Raw genomic sequence first — 17,489 nt, 5'->3', positions numbered from 1 at the left:
ATTTGACCATAAACAGAAATATTAATCTCAATCTTAAAATAATGAATCCTGTGATACTCCAATACTGAAATTATGTACTGTGCCAAAACAAAAGCATTTACATTGCTAAACTCACAAACTAGTATTTAGTCACTTAGCCATAATACCAACTTACCTCATAATTTGTAATATTTTACAATTAAGAATAAAACTAAGTCTGCTCGAAATGCCTAGCCATGCTAAGCGTTCTAGTGGTACACTCTGTAATCACTATTTTACTACATGTAAACCACACAATAACCAAATTTCTGTAAACTAAGCATTGTAATCCTTATAGAGAATAAACTTTGAATTGAATTGAAGTGTCCCAGGATGCGACCCACACCAGTCGACTAACACCCAGGTACCCATTTTACTGATGGGGAACATACACAACAGGTGGAAAGAAACACACCCAGTGTTTCTACTCTGGCTGGGAATCGAGCCCAGGCCCTCGCTGTGTGAAGCGAGAACTTTAACCACTAGTAAGTTTATGAGATATATACAAATACAGTTACATAGATTATCATACATAGCAGCATAAATGTAGAGAACCGAGGATAACCCCAAAAAATCAGACAGAGTGACTTATTTAGTCCAGGTATTTCCATTGGGGTCCTTTTACCTTATTATTATAATATAAAGGTTATAGTATTAATCTTATTATTATTCTATAATGGAGATTTATTATTTAAAAGACTATCTGCCCGGCCACCAGACTAAAATTGCTTGTTAGAATTATTATTCCTATATGTGTTTAGAAAGTAAATATAATTTTGCTGCACTAGTTTTATTAGTTTGTTACATAATTATAAGGGCCTGAAACTTCATCTATATAAAAATCAAAAATATATTCTGGGTTATAAGACAAGCAAATAAACGTTTGTTGTTAAAAGAAAACATTAGATTTTTGGGGTGAATATATATATTTCAATTTTTATTCATTAGAAACTATGTGGTAAATAAAAGTTCATATGTGAAAAAGTCTTTTAACCTAATAGTTAACATTTTAATGCAACTAATCCTCGCCATTTGTGAATGCAGTAAACAAATGGCCTTTGTGAAGGAAATATATTATAATAATAATCTTTATAAGGAGAGCAGCAGTGCAGAACCTCGTCACCATGGCAGCAATGTCCGTAAATGACTACCTCCAAAGGGTAAGGCCATAAATAACTTTTCAAAAAAAGTTAAAGCATAAATGACTGCCTACAGTGTCAACCTTCGCTGGTGTCGGTATTCAAATGGTCTTTTTCAGATTACTCCCAGACGCTGGTCCCCTCAAGGAAGGTTCCTTGATGTTGGTGAGGGGCTCTTGATTTAGGGAATTGGATCTGTGCTCCAGTTCCCCGAATTAAGCCTGAATGCCTTCCACATCCCCCCCCCCCAGGCGCTGTATAATCCTCCGGGTTTAGCGCTTCCCCCTTGATTATAATAATAATAATAATCCCAGACGCTGGTGAAGGCTCTTGGTCCAGTGGAATTGAGCTCTCCTGCGCTTTCTTGAGTCAGAACTGATTCTCCCATTTCCGAGGCGCTTTATGATTCTTGTAGGATTGAATAATAACATACTACAAAGGCCCCAGTGGAAATAAGTAACTTTCTGGCCTTTTTTTTGGGGGGGGGATTATCCAGGGTAATCCACATATGCTGCTATGTATGAGAGTTTATGTAACTGTATTTAACTTTAAATGTATTAAACTTATAGCTGCACACTAAGGAGACTTAACATGTAGGAAAATTGATTTTTAAATACGATAGATATTGCTCATTCTAAGTAATTTTATGTATTTGTTAATGTTTATTGAAACTGAAGTTAACAATACATCTTGTATCAACAGGTCCAGACAGCTTTCTATCATCAAAATGGAGATGTTCTTGGGGTACGTATTCTTGAATTGCCCAGCACTTGTTCCATTTCCTGTATATAGTTACTTGAGTGCATGTATAGTATTGTGTTGGGGGTCACTATGAGCCTGTTTGTTATTATCCTTCGGAGGGATGGGAAGGGGATTTTTGATGTCCATGAATTGCTTTTGATCCAAGGAATTGGAACTCTCCTCCCCTTTCTCCGATGACATCTGAAAACCTCTCGTTTTTCAGATACTATATGACCCTTATGGGTTTTGAGTTTCCCCATGGATTTTATAATGTTTACTAAGTTTCAGAAAAAATTCTGCATTATTTAAGATTCTTTTTTTTTTTTTACGAAATACAAACCCAAAAAACAGGTACAAACTGCTATAATCACCACATTACATTACTTTATGTATCACTGTTCAATTTTTTTATAGAAATATTGGATGCTATATTTACTTACCAGGATCTCATTTCCTTCCGTGACCCACATGTTATGAGCCTACGCTTGATGCTGGAGAAACCTGAGCGAGATGTAGAGCGCTGTATAGATCCATTACTGGCTGAGGTCATCGCAGCCCACTTAAGGTTTGAATTAAAAAGATTCTTGCTCCACAGTTGCTTATGATATATACTTGCAGTTGCCTAATTTTTTTTTAATTAAAATCTGGTATGCATATTCTTGTTGATCGATTAAATTTATTTATCAGATATTCATACAATACAGTATATAAAGTAATTAATTTTATATATGATTGCATTCATTAAGTGTATACTTACATAAACATTATACAAGGATTAATTGGGAGCAATTTCATATTGAACATGAAGTGCATACAGCTCTTTGTTAATTTCCATAACTTCTAGATTGCTGAGCCATAAGCCATATTTATTGACAGTAATTATTTTAAATAATATCTATATCATTTCCATATAGGGTTATCACTCTTATTCCGATAAATTTTTTAAATCTATTTTGTTTTGCAGGGCAGTGTGGGCTGCAGGCTCTGGGGACTGTGTTGAGGCCTGGAAGACGCAGATGGTGGTGGTACAATCAGTTGCTCGTTTCATGCAGGAGCTAAAGGAAGAGAATTGGATGCTGCCAATTATGTATAGTGCTTGCCTTGATTTAAGGTATGCAGTAATCTATTGCATCGTCTTTTTGTTCTTGATACAGTATTTCAAATTTGTCATGGATGTAATATAAGTACAACACCGATTTACCGGCAACAGATTGTCCAGTACCTCTTTTAGTCTGGACAAACTTACATTTTGCAAACAGTTAACCTTAGCTATGGCTAGTGATTAGCTCAGCAGCTCCAGTAAAGTTCTAAAATTTACCACTTTCAGAGTGGTATTACTGCAACATTCTTTTTAAGTACAGTAATAAATAAACCTGTTTTATTTATGCTGATGTTTAATTTAAGTTTCCAGCAGACCATGACAGGTCATATATGACCTCTGTTGGTCCAGCAAAATCAGTATTCTGGCAAAGCCTAGGAACCGAGGGTGCCAGAAAATCGGTATCATACATGTATGTGACTGCTAACTTAAAATTATAAGAATGTGGTAATTTGACTGGAATTATAATCTGTACAAAAGGTATGATTTTTAATTTATGTAAAGTCAAAAAATAGGAAATTAAAATTTGTCTAATTATTATAATCTAAATACTGTACATATTTTAGTCTTTACATTTTAGATTTTCATAAGACTGATCCTCTGCTCCGTAGGTATAAATCGTTAGAGGAAAATATGTAAATTAACTAAAATACTCTAGGTTTTGTGCATTCGTTCCTTCATTTTAAATTTAACCCTTTCAGGGTCGAGAGGTCGTCTCCTAAACTTGTTCTCAGGGTCAAAAATTTTTCGGAAAAAAAAAATATTTTTTATTATGAAATGATAGAGAATCTTTTTCCGATCATAATGACACCAAAAGTAGGAAATTTGATGGAAAACTTACGGAATTATGCTCTCGCAAAGTTAGCGATCTCGACGATGTTTACGCATCGGCGATTTCGCCCACTTTGAGCCCTATTTTTGGCCAATTCCAGTGTACTAGTTGACAAAAATCATAACTGTTTCACTAGAACTCCATTTTTTCTATCGAATGAGTACAAGAAACCACCCATTTACCAATTTCAACTATCCAATAAGATGGTCAGAAATTGGCAATTTTGCCAATTTCACACAAATTTCAAAACGTGCCAATTTCCAAATAGGGTCCAGAATAAACAAGACAGACATTCCTGGCACTAAAATAACATTTTCTCTGTTCATTAGTCATGTCCCTAGGCCCCTCATACATTTCTTTTGCTTTCCACTTTGAATTTTTATTCTCACAAAAAATAGAAGATTTACTGTTATGCAGACTACTGCATTAGTGTAAAAATGGTATAAATAATATCAGCGCACTTGTGAAAGAATATTAGACTCTCCAGTTGATATGTATTGGACGCATGGCATGATTTGTTTACTTTTGAACTTTGGCAAAAATCGAACATTTCTGCTATTTTGAGCTGAGTTTCAAGGTGCTTTTTATTGTGAAATTATTCAAAATCATCTCAATTTCTGTAATGTCTTCCATTCTATAAAATGAGACCAGGAAAACTAGAATGCAACCATAAATACCATACGAAAATACACTGCAAAATCACTGTTTTAAACCAAAAACACGGTCGGAGTTTTTTTTTTTCTCATTATGCACTGTGTGCTGCAGGATTTTTTTATACTGTGCATACTGATCACATAGACTCATTCTATGTAGGCCTACCAGCTTTCTCTCGCTAGATTTGAAGGCGCTGGAATTTACTCGTACTAGTACGTCAATAACCCTGGCACCTTAGACATACTAGTACGTCGGAAACCTTGAAAGGGTTAAACTTGAGTAGTGCTGATTGATGCAAAAAGTTTAAAAATTTATAATAAAATGTAAACTTCTAGTCCTGAAAAATGTAGTGCCAATATATTCAGTAATTTTAATGTACCCTTAACTGTGCTACATAAACTGAGCTATATTAACAACCCTGATTTGACAACAGGTTATTTGCATCTGCTGCAGATTATGATTTGACACGCTCTGGAGCAAGTAAGGCAGGAGAGACCTTGGAGAAAGCAGCCGAAGCTCTCATGAGCTGCTTCCGTGTTTGTGCTGCAGATACGTGAGTTTTATTCTGCGTACTTTTGAAAAATCACTTGTTTAGGTTTATGGAAATTTATTTAACAAATATAGTAAAGACAACTGATATTTATGACAAACAGATATTTTTTATGTGGTACTGCTGTCTTTTAATTTCATTATGGCTTTGTTCTGTATTTATATAATGCATGTAATTTAAAAATGCGCAATAATCATTATTACATACTAGAAGCAGAAGAATGTTTACATTTACCAATGATAAATTTTCAGTAACTAGGTAGTAGGTTGGTAGACAGCAACCACCCAGGGAGGTACTACCGTCCTGCCAAGTGAGTGTAAAACGAAAGCCTGTAATTGTTTTACATGATGGTAGGATTGCTGGTGTCCTTTTTTCTGTCTCATTAACATGCAAGATTTCAGGTACGTCTTGCTACTTCTACTTACACTTGGGTCACACTACATATACATGTACAAGCATATATATACACACCCCTCTGGGTTTTCTTCTATTTTCTTTCTAGTTCTTATTCTTGTTTATTTCCTCTTATCTCCATGGGGAAGTGGAACAGAATTCTTCCTCCGTAAGTTATGCATGTTCTAAGAGGCGACTAAAATGCCGGGAGCAAGGGGCTAGTAACCTCTTCTCCTGTATATATTACTAAATGTAAAAGGAGAAACTTTTGTTTTTCCTTTTGGGCCACCCTGCCTCGGTGGGATACGGCCGGTGTGTTGAAAGAAAGAAGAAATTTTCAGTGAATAATTTTTTTACCACATTGGTTATTATCCAAAGGAAGAAGCTTATTCCCAATCATTCATTCAGTAAACCAGCCATACCATGGGTAGGGATAGAACCCTCGATCAGAGAGTCATAAAACTCCAGATCGACGCGTTAGACACTGGGCCAGCTTTTTATACTTGTAAACTTTCATAAAGAATAAGTTAAATCTAAACTCACCTCTGATTTTAAAAATATAACACCAAGCCTGCAAGTGTTAAAAACAAGGATTACCACAATATGTAGTGTGAAATCAAAGGTATGACTGAATACTGTGTCTTTAATTTATTTCAACCTCTTTTTCTTATTTCTTTTCTTTTTTTACTCCTGGAGAAATCCTCTATCTTCTCCAAGCAAATGCCACTTTCTTGCATAATGAAGGCGGGATGATATTGGCGAGGGTGATAAAGGAATAAAAATTCCTTTAACTATACTGTTATATGATTGTGATACGGAGCTTTATTTAGGAGCACTGTGTAACCTATCCCTTATTTACAGACGCACTGGAGAAGACTGCACAAAGCGATGGGGCCTCCTCTACTTGGTCAATCAGTTTTTCAAGATATATTTCAAGATCAACAAGCTTAACCTGTGTAAACCAATGATACGTGCTATCGAGGCTTTGGCTTTCAAAGAGCGTTTCTCGCTGTCTCAGCTTATTACATACAAATATTACACAGGCAGGAAGGACATGTTTGACTCAGATTTCAAATCAGGTAATATACAATAAGCTTATGAATATATAATTAACTACATATATGTAGATGAATTAACATCAGTATTCATATTGCAATTGAATATTCAAGTACGTATGTACCATCAGTAATAATGGATTATCATTGATACAAAGTAGGAGTTGTCACAGTTGTTTTATGCTGGCAACACGATTCTTTTGGGAGAAGTTGCAAATTGACGAGGTAAAAAGGCAAAAAGGGAAACATACCAGAGTATAGTAGTGCCAGGACTGTTAAATGGATGTGAAGCATGGATTTTAAACATTACAGCAAGAGCTAGGTTGGAGGCAGTGGAGATGTTATGTTGGAAGGTACATAGATTATTATGCAAAGAATTTGGAGATTAGAGGAATGTTTGGGATTACCAAAAGAATGAAGTTGTTCAGAGGGCTGAGAAGAGGTTGAGGTGGTTTGGACATTTAGAAATGATGGTGCAAAATAGGATGACCAGGAGGGTATATAAATCTGGGATGGAGGGAGAGAGGGGTAGGGATCATCCCAGGGAAGGTAAAAAGTAGTGGGTAAAGGAGGTTTTGAGTGCCATGGGCTTGGACATCCAACAGGCTTGTGTGAGTGCACTAGACAGGAATAAGTGGAGGCATGTGGTTTTCATGGCGATGTTGGAGTGTGAGCAAGACAACATTTACAAAAGGTTTCAGGGAAATCAGTTAGCTGGACTTGAATCCTAAAGATAGGATGCACAGTACCTGCACTCTGAAGGAGGGGTGGGGATGTTGCAGTTATATTCTAGCAAGATGGTGATTGAATGAATAATTTTGAGAGTGTTTCATCTTTTTCAGTTCACCATAACTTCGTGGGAGATTGTTAGCTTGTTAAAAAAAATCATTATTCAGTATCTTTCTATGCAAAATCAACCTCAGTGTACAGTCATTAACTTTGGTGTTATATCATCATTATCATTGCCCTTTTCAACCACTTTTGTGAGGTAGGATGGTACTCCCACAGAAATAATTGAAAAGCATTACAGGCAAAGGTCATAGGTGTTAGTATTAAACCAGTTTTTTCATAATACTGTACCTTATGTTCTCAGTAATGTCATAGGAGCCTAGTACCTATTGTATTTAGCTCTGCTATACAGTGTATTTTTTTTTTTTAATTTGTTGTGCAGGAACCTTGTACTGTATTTAATGCTGTTACATATGCATTTCTTTTCATATTTTCTGTAAGTGTTTCTAAGAGAATATAAAGTAAGTTAAGCAACTGAATTATTGTTATTCTGAAATTTCTGAAAAGTGTAATAATGTATTTTCTGTTAATTCATAATTTTTATTACTTCAAATAATTTACAGTGGAACCTCGGTTTTCATATGCCTTAGTCTGTATGTAAAACTATAGTTATTCTCTATAAAATGTATTTTTTGTTGATATTTCCCTTAAGAAATAATGTAAATCCAATTAATCTGTTCCAGATATCCAAAAATATTAACAGAATATACATTTTATAGAGAATAATATAGTTGTACATACAGACTAGGGCATATGAACACTGTGGTTCGACTGTATTTTATTTCTGAACTGCATAAACTTTTTAAATTAATTATCCTGGCATTTCATTTAAATTTCATGGGATTTTTCAAGCTAATTAAAATATGACCTATGATATAATACCATATCTTTCATTTTATTTTCAGCTGATGCAACATTGTCATTCGCTTTCCAGAGATGCCACGCCGGTAGCCGGAAAAATAAGAGACGCATTCTTATCTATTTAATTCCTGTGAAAATGCTGCGGGTAGGTCTCCTGTAACAGTAGTAAAAGAAATTGCTTCTCTGTTTATGTACCTCTCTTTAAATAATAATTTGTACTGTTGCACCCTTTCTCATGGGTAGAGAATGATAAACTCACTATCAGTTTTCACTGATATTCAGAATTACTCTCAGCATTTTACATATATAGTATCTGCAAACAGGTATTCATGAAATATTAAATTAGCAAGTGGGGTTATAACCTGTTAAGTTTAGACACAAAATTCTGTATTGTTTTGAACATTTAATTACAAATACTAGATCAAAGTTACCATGCAGATTCCCCTCAAGGAAGGTTTCCTGATGCTGGTGAGGGACTCTTGATCTAGGGAATTGGATCTGTGCTCCAGTTCCCTGAATTAAACCTGAATACCTTCCACATCCTCCCCACAGTCGCTGTATAATCCTACGGGTTTAGCGCTTCCTCCTTGATTATAATACCATGCAGATTCACAGTCAGCTTAATAATTCTGTGTCAATAGGTACTCCTAGGTTTTTTTTATTTATAAAACTAAAAGTGAAGGACAAAAATTGAACATCGACTTTGATTTAAAAAGAAGAATCTCTAAATATAAAATCTGAAATAAAACTAATCTCAGGAATTTTCTTGTAATTATGCAGTAAGTGATTTGTTTAAACACACTGGCCATCCCTACCTCAGTAGGAGACAGCCAATGTGTTAAAAAAAATTAGCCTACCTATTTTTGAAAGCTAACCAAGGTTATAAGAACATAATAATGGAAGAGCACGTGCCTATGCCAGGCAAGCCCTCAAATCCGATCTTTCTTACCCATACATTTTTCCAAACTTTTTCTTAAAGCTGACCAAATTTTACCCTACTCAGTGACCTTGGCTGATTGTTCCACTCATCAGAAACTTCTTGCATAACCAGTACAGGTCGGCCATCACTAATCCGGCATCATTGGGACCTGTAGTGTGCCAGATTAGTGAGTTTGCCGGATTACAGAGTGGTTAGGTTAGAATACCCTTATTTAACCTATCAATAGACTCTTTCTGCTAAATCTTCCTCATTTTCATCACTGCTTTCTCCACTGGTTTGCTGCTGTGGATTTACTACCATTGCACAATTTCTGAGTCACTATAATGATGAAATTTGAGTTACTATAATGATTGGAGTCATTATAATGGAATTTGAAGATATGCTAGCCAAAATTAGTGCTGGATTGCTGATGGAACTTAACTGATTGCCGGATAAGTGATGACCGACCTGTACTATCCTTTCTACCTGGAGGTTATTCCGGGGATCAACGCCCCCGTGGCCCGGTCCACGACCAGGCCTGGCATAATTTCAAATTTCATCATAATACTAAATCATACCGACTCAGAAATTGTGAAGATTGTTGTAAATCCACAGCAGCAAGCCAATGAAGGAGAAAAGTGATGAAAATGAAGAAGATGTTGCAGTCTCTATTGGTAAGTTAATTAAGTGTACTCTAACCTAACCACTCTAATCTGGCAAACTCGCCTAATCTGGCACACTACAGGTCCCAATGATGCTGGATTAGTGATGGCCGACCTGTATCATTTATAAATTCAGATATGTCATCTAATGACATATCTGAATCCAGTAAACCTACTTGAAATATGAAAATCAGGAAATTAAAAAAAGAAACATTGGCTTTACAATAATTGAATAACTATGCAAAAACTTTACATGCTGAAGATTAATATACTTTTAAACTACTCCCGGGTTAAGTGGAAACCACTTAACCAAACCCCAAGTTCCAGGCGGAAAGTAGTGCTCACACTACTAGAGGAACTAAAATTGTGTGGTTTATTTGAAATGTGATGGCCCTTCACTTCTAGAAGCAGATTGGAATGTTATAATTTTTTCCCATGGGGTCACGCTTCCTTAACCCTTTGACTGTTTTCGACGTATAAATACGTCTTACGAGCCAATGTTTCTGACGTATATACACTCAATAATTCTAGCGGCTTCAAATCAAGCGGGAGAAAGCTGGTAGGCCCACATGTGAGAGAATGGGTCTGTGTGGTCAGTGTGCACCACATAAAAATAATCCTGCAGTGCACATTGCATTGCCTAAATTTATCCAGTTTGAACAAAGTATTTTAAGTTTTTGGTTGGATATCTTTTCTCATAAGATAAAAAAAAACACTGAAGCTAAAAATTTTGGATAGGTTTTAAAATAGGTTAGACAGATTTATAAGTGAGAATGGTTGGATTCGAGAAGGTCCTGCCTTCCACAAGCCAGTAAGCCTACAGCAGTGCTCATTAATTCTTATGTTTCCTCATTAGATGTGAAAATGTTCCTCTTCAAAGGGGGGTCCTTGGCATGGTGAAGAGGCTCTTGGTTTGAGGAATTAGACCTGTCGGTCTCCTTCCTCAGACCGAACCTAATTACCCCCCAATCCCCCCTTCCCTATCCCATCCTCCCCTTTTTCCTTTCCTCCTCCTCCTCCTCCCCACCCCTCCCTTTTGCCCTTCCTTTTTTGGCCTTTGGAATTTTTCCCACAGGTGTGCTAGTTCCTGGGTAGGGGAAAGGATACCAGGGTCCATCCCATTCTGTTGAGGTTCTTGGCGGTGGCGTAGTTTGCCGTGGAATCTGGATCGCCTGGGGATGTCCCGATCCCTCTCCGGTATCCCGGAGGGTGGGTTTGGGTGTCTTTCGAGCAACGGGTGTATCTCTGGAAGCCACCTTTCGGATTTCGGGGGTAGTGGCCGAAGGAGGTATGCTTTGTGGTGGATATCCGGCCGCCCTCTCATGTCCACCGAGGTAGCTGGGCAGATGTGAGGTTGCTATCCCGGATTGCTGGTTTACTGGCATGATGGGTAGGGTATGGCACAGGTTCCATGCTGCATCTGCGCTACTTGCGGTGCTGAGGTCCTCTTGGGCACGGAGGGAGATTTCTGGCCCTTTCATTCCTCCTAGGAACTATCCCTCCCTGGTCCCCCCCTTTTTTTATTCATTTTTTTAATTTTCTTTTCTTTCTTTTTTTCTTAAAAACAAAAAGAAAGAAGTAACCTAACCATGGAGTACCCGATCCATGACCCCGCTACCCCTGGGCCCCTTATTGTTACCGCACCCTGTTCTGGCCTCGCCTCGTCTTTTGGCCACTCTTCGGACATTCCTAAGGCCCCTGTACCTCTTGCTGGTGCTGTTTCCTCACCCGCTTTAGGTACCGGGGCTTCCACTGACTCCTTCGATTTGTCTGACCTCCGCTCTCCTTTGACTATGCTTCCGGCTTCTCCTTCTACGGTGCGGAGATTTTTGAATCGCCAGCCCGTCCCACGTCGGACCAACTCTGGTCCCACTTCTAAACGTCAACGACAATCTCCTAATGATGTTACTTTGTTACCTTCCCTTTCTACTCGGAAAAGACCGACACGTCATGCACTCCCTCTCCACACTCAGTTTCAGACCACACAATGGACTAAATTCTTTACATTAAGACCGACTTCTTCTACTGCCTATCTTTCCGACCATAGTATTGGCAAAGCGCTCCTACGCCACGTTGGTAGAGGTATTTCCTTTCATGCTCTTAAGAGTGGTACGAGCATCATCACAGTCCAGAATTCTACTCGAGCTCATGATCTTTCTCTTTCACATATCGATACTATTCCTATCACTATCGAAAAACATCATTCCCTCAATTCTTGTAGTGGTACTGTTATTCTGCCCCATACCATAGTCCAACAGAATTTCCAAACATGTGGCACTGACATTCTCGAACAGCTGGAACTCCAAGATCTCCCAATTCTCAAGGTAGACACTTATGTTCTTCCTGCCCACGGGCGAAGACGATACCCTTGCAATGTGGCTCGTTTAACTTTTGACAGCCATGAACTCCCATCCTCTGTTTATGTAGCAAGACATCGGTTACAAGTTCGGAAAGTGATCCCTACACCACAACAGTGTAGGAATTGCTGGCGATTTGGCCACCCAGCAAAATATTGCAGGTCTATAGCCGAATGCCCAGTCTGTGGTGCAGATGACCATTCTAATACGTCTTGCAGTCGAACTCCTTCTTGCCTCAATTGTCATGAGGCTCACCCTTCATACTCTCGCCGTTGCCAAGTCTACTTAAATGAGCGGGAAATTCGTAGCCTCAAAGAGGCAGAAGGTCTCCCTTATGCTATGGCGGTTTCTCAACTCCGCCTCCAAGGGAGACTGCCCCATGTTTCTTATTCTCGTGTTTCAAAGTGTCCCCCACTTCTGGGGTCACATCTTCTGCAGCCTCCTCTGCGGTTGCCAGTCCCATAGTCACTCCTGTATCTAATTCTTTTGCTGTTCTGGGCTCAGACGTCCCTGCTTCAACTCCACAGTCTGTCCTCACTTCTTCGTGTCCTCCCTCACAAACCCCGGTATCAACAAGACCTTGTATGACACCTCCTCCCAATCGTCCCTCTACTTCTCAGAGGCCCAAAAAATCTCCTTTAACCCCTCCTTCTCTTCATCCACCTCCACATTTTACCTTCCCGGTCTCTGTACCTGAGTCTTCCCCTTTCACTGGCTCTGTTACAAGTGTGGAGGTTCATCCTCCTCCTCATACTGTGCCTTCCTCCCCTGTCCCCTCCCACGTTTCTTCCTCTTCTGCCACCTCCCAGGTTCCTGCCTCTTCTGTCCCCTTCCACACTTCTCCAGTTCCCTCCACCCTTTTGCCCCCCCCCCTCCCCACCTTGGTACAGTCCATTACAGCTCCGATCTTTACTCAAACTCCTCCTCCTTCCATCTCCAATATTGTCTCCCATACGACGTCTCTGAACTCCGAAACACTTGAAGCAATCTCTGAATATATTGCAGAGACCAAACCATCAATGGACACTGATCCACCCTCTGTTCCTTCTCTTTCCTCTTCTCCATCTGCGCAACTCCTTTCTTCACAACGCACCGTTCCTTCGCTACTTGAACGTTTTCCTTTGCCACCGCATGTGGACTTTTCTAACCCCTCTAGTCCGTAGGTACCCTTACCTGCGGATTTCAGGTATCTTTATCGTTGCCAATCATGGCCTATTTACAGTGGAATATTCGCGGCCTCAGGGGTAATCGGGGTGAGCTTCAGATGTCGCTCTCCCAGTTTTCCCCTGTTGGTGTTTGCTTACAGGAACCAAAATTACACTCTGCCATTATCTATCCTATCTCAGGCTATAATTTATTGTATTCTTCAGATCCTTTTCCTGATGAGACCTTTAATTAAAGTGCCCTTTTTCTACGCACGAATCCCACGCTTGGCAATTTATAAAGGAAATTAAACCCTTTTACTCACAACTTTTTAGGATTCCCCTTTTTAAAATTCTCCATTGATGACCCTTTTATCCCTTTTTTCTTCCCCCCGCAACCGTTTGCCTTCTATCCCCAAACTTCTGGGCGGGCATTTTCAAAAAGGGCGTTTTTGGGGCCCCCTGCTTGTGCTGGGCAGCTTTTGGAAACGTAGGGGCAGGCCCCGGGGCAAAAAAACCCCGGAGGGGTTTTTTTGTTTTTCCGAACCCATCGCCACCACCCATCCTGATTTAAACGACGGGGGGAGATTTGGTTCCACCATCCCCCGTTTCCCTTTTGAGTAGTCTGGAAAGAAGTCCCAAAACGGGAGTGGAAAATTCCCCCGACCCCCTGTTTCCGGGGGGGTTTTTTGGTTTTGTTGGGAAGAAACCCACTAGATGCCCCCCAAAAAATTTAATCATCGGTCCATTTTCCAAGGCCCATCTATCCCCCTTCTTTTTTTCAAATTTCTCCAGAGAGTTAGCATTTTGGACTTTTTTTTTCCCTCTCAGAGAAGAACAGAAATGTTTTTTACACTTCAGGAATTGAGGAACACCCCAGTTTCCCCCATCATCGGCCCCCGACACATTCTATTCATTCACAACATTTAATCAGCCAGCCCTTAGTCCTTTTTCCCTTTTTCAATCTTTTTTGGGAAGAAGTTTTTTCCATAGCTGTAAAACCCCGCCATTGCCTTTTTTTCCCCAAAAACCCGGGGCAAAAACCGGGACACAGTTTCCCACTTCTCCCATTGCTCTTACAGCAGTTTTGCAAAGTGATAACCCCCAAATGGGATTTTTTAGTTTTATTTAGGGGACACACAACAGTCTCCCACTCCAAAGGCTTTCAAAAAGGGCCGTTAAACCAGCCCCCTTTTACTCCCTTGGAAAATGCTTGTAATCCCTTCTAATAACCCCCTTAGTTATTGCCATTTTTGACCTTGAGAAATAAAACAATTTGGGATAAATTTTCCCCCGGCCCCCCTCGGGCCTCGGCCCCCTACCATCCTTCCCAAGCCTTTAATAAGATTTTTGTTTTCCCAACACAATGTCCCTCCCGGACTTTATCCAAGAAAAAGGGGTATCCCCAGGAGGGTTCGGGAGCACAACATTTTTTCCCTTTAAAATGATTTGGCCTCTAGTCTTCCACCCAAAATTTTTAAAGGTCAATTATGTTGATGACTTTCAAAATTGCAGGCTTTTTTGACTTCCCTCCATTCTTTTCCCATGCGGTCAATCTTTTCCCAAAGGGGGCCACCACTTTTGGGTTTAAATTTTCCAACCAAAACCCCATAAAATTTTTTTTCCAGACGCCTGTCATCCCCCATAAACCTTTTAAATTTTTGGGGTCCCCCTTTCCAAAATTGATACAGTCAGGTTTCGGCTTTTTTTTGACCGGGGGTTTTATCCGGAAAAACCCCAATTTACCCCTGAAGGAAAAATTTGGTAAAGCCGGTTGTTCTTGTTGATTATAATAATAATAATATCGGTTAGCCACATTCTATTAGACTGCCCACTTTATCAACGAGCACACACAATATACCTCCAACGTTGTCTTCGCTCTGCTGCTCTCTTTACCTTTACTTCTCGCTGATGGACCCACCTTTCATCCGGACTCTTTCATTGACTTTTTGACAACAACTGACTTCACAAACTCTGATGATACCTTCAGCCCTTTCTACCTCAATCTCTTGCTGCCCTCTACCCCCGCACTATCCCCTGCCCTGCTGTTTTCTGTAACCTACTGATCATCCCTCCCCCCTTCTACCGCCCAATACTCTCACTTCCTTCCCTACCCTGCAGCGCTGCATAGCCCTTGTGGCTTAGCGTTTCTTTTTGATTATAATAATAATAATGTGAAAATGTTGCATTGTTAATTGCTGATGCAGAAAAAACAGTGATTTTCTGCCATCTGTGAGGCATGAAAATACATGCATCTGGGATTACCAAGGCTAATAGGAAACTTAAAAAAAAGGAAAATGGGGGGATAAATTAGAAAAATAAAACCCACCATCACATATGACTAAATGTTTAATGTAATATAGCGTTGTGGTAAATGTTTTATATATTTCCAATTTCAGGGATACTTACCCAAACAGTCTGTATTGGAGAGATTCAACCTGCCTGAGTTTTATGATGTGGTAACATCTGTTCGCCAGGGAAATGTACGTCTCCTCTCAGAAACATTAGTAAAACATGAGAGTTTTTTCATTGGAGCTGGAATTTATCTTATTCTTGAGAAGCTGAAAATCTTGGCCTTCAGAAATCTCTTCAAGAAAGTGTGAGTAATATTGGCTGATATGCTCTAGAATGAATATACAGTAATAGTTTAAACCTATTCATTGAGCATTGCTTTTTGTTGTGAATGTTGATTCATTGTCAAAGTGTATTATACAGTTGACTGTAAATTAAGATAGTTACGTTATTGAAAATGGCATCAAATAAAAAATATAATTGTCTTTTTAATGTAAAGAATAATGTGTATTTAGTGTTTTAAAATGACTGAAGACTACTTTGTGCTTTTTTTTTTCCCAACAGTTTTCTCATCACTGGTTCTCATCAGATTGAGGTTTCCCTTTTCTTGCAATCTTTGAAGTGGATGTGTGTTGAGGATGTCGACCATGATGAAACGGAGTGCATACTGGCCAATATGATTAATGATGGGCGCATGAAGGGTTACATTTCCCATGCTCACCGAAAAGTAGTTGTCAGCAAAAAAGATCCATTCCCACCTCTAACAGCTTGTTGATAATGTTGGTAGGATTCATAAATAAAGCTTTGACAAGAAATCAGTAGAAGTCAAACTTATTTTCCTTGTCATGACTGATTACTGTACCTCCCATTCCCAGGCATTGTATGACCCCTTATGGGGTTTTTGATGCTGGTAAGGGGCTCGTGGTGGAAGGAATTGGACTTGTGATCCTCTTTCTTGGATCAAACCTGAATGCCTCCCATGTATAAACTAAACCTCTATGGATTTAGCTATCCCTGTGAATGTAATAATATTCTTCCTCATGAATATAATAATACATAGCCATGTGGGTTTTTGTGCTTCCCCATGATAATTATTAAATAGCCCAAATAATACAGGAAGTGGGTGTATCCATAGAGTAGCCTGTTGCTTTATAACACGTTATTTATTGCATGAGGCCCTGCATCACCTCTATGCCCCAGGTGCTATATGGCCCCCTGTGAATTTAGCACTTCCTCTTAAATGTAAAAAATAATCCTGTAACTCAGTGGTAGCTAAGAGTTCAGCTCAACAGAATAATAATAATAATAATAATACCTTTATTTACTACAAGTACATGTACAAGGTATACAGTCCTAGCTGACAACAATGACATACTACTATATAGAAACTCCCTTGTTATGCTCTGCATTTCGGGCAAATTAGGTCAGTGTCCCGGGATGCGACCCACACCAGTCGACTAACACCCAGGTACCCATTTTACTGATGGGGAACATAGACAACAGGTGGAAAGAAACACGTCCAATGTTTCTACTCTGGCTGGGAATCGAACCCAGACCCTCGCCGTGTGAAGCGAGAGCGTTAGCCACCAGGCCACCAGAGCCACAAGTTCAATTTCTGAGCCATCTATGATGTACTGTAAGAGATAAGATAAGATAAGATTTCGTTTGGATTTTTAACCCCGGGGGGTTAGCCACCCAGGATAACCCAAGAAAGTCAGTGCGTCATCGAGGACTGTCTAACTTATTTCCATTGGGGTCCTTAATCTTGTCCCCCAGGATGCGACCCACACCAGTCGACTAACACCCAGGTACCTATTTGCTGCTAGGTGAACAGGACAACAGGTGTAAGGAAACGTGTTGAAATGTTTCCACCCGCCGGGAATCGAACCCGGGCCCTCCGTGTGTGAAGCGGGAGCTTTAGCCACCAGGCCACCGGGTCAATTCTTAAATGTGCTGCCCATCGTCACTTCTGTTGGTATATAGGAG

The 17,489-nt window shown here is 39.5% G+C and overlaps 1 protein-coding gene across 2 annotated transcripts; it reads left to right on the top strand.

The window, feature by feature from the left end:
* The first annotated feature begins 424 nt into the window (after positions 1–424).
* On the top strand, positions 425–16,327 carry PCID2 (PCI domain-containing protein 2). 2 transcript variants are annotated; one of them, XM_053787134.2, is made up of 9 exons: positions 425–503; positions 1,860–1,901; positions 2,342–2,463; positions 2,863–3,009; positions 4,917–5,036; positions 6,288–6,505; positions 8,176–8,276; positions 15,611–15,810; positions 16,068–16,327. In XM_053787134.2, the coding sequence occupies exons 3-9, from the start codon at positions 2,372–2,374 to the stop codon at positions 16,276–16,278; spliced, it is 1,089 nt and encodes a 362-aa protein (XP_053643109.1). In that variant the 5' UTR covers positions 425–503; positions 1,860–1,901; positions 2,342–2,371; the 3' UTR covers positions 16,279–16,327. The 2 variants fall into 2 exon arrangements, with proteins under 2 accessions (XP_053643109.1, XP_053643108.1); XM_053787133.2 differs by lacking the exon at positions 425–503 and adding an exon at positions 1,031–1,178.
* Positions 16,328–17,489: the final 1,162 nt, after the last annotated feature.

Source organism: Cherax quadricarinatus, chromosome 48, assembly GCF_038502225.1.
Source record: "Cherax quadricarinatus isolate ZL_2023a chromosome 48, ASM3850222v1, whole genome shotgun sequence".
Lineage (NCBI taxonomy): Eukaryota > Metazoa > Arthropoda > Malacostraca > Decapoda > Parastacidae > Cherax > Cherax quadricarinatus.
The sequence above is the reverse complement of the archived record's forward strand: the minus strand, read 5'-3'. Positions and strand labels throughout refer to the sequence as shown.

What these genes read in the sequence shown, in the direction of transcription:
- PCID2 (XM_053787133.2), top strand. Translation starts at nt 1,143, where the DNA reads ATGGCAGCAATGTCCGTAAATGACTACCTCCAAAGG. An exon ending in TTCCTGTGAAAATGCTGCGG is followed by an intron (nt 8,277 to 15,610) that starts GTAGGTCTCCTG and finishes TTCCAATTTCAG; the next exon opens with GGATACTTACCCAAACAGTC. An exon ending in AGAAATCTCTTCAAGAAAGT is followed by an intron (nt 15,811 to 16,067) that starts GTGAGTAATATT and finishes TTTTCCCAACAG; the next exon opens with TTTTCTCATCACTGGTTCTC.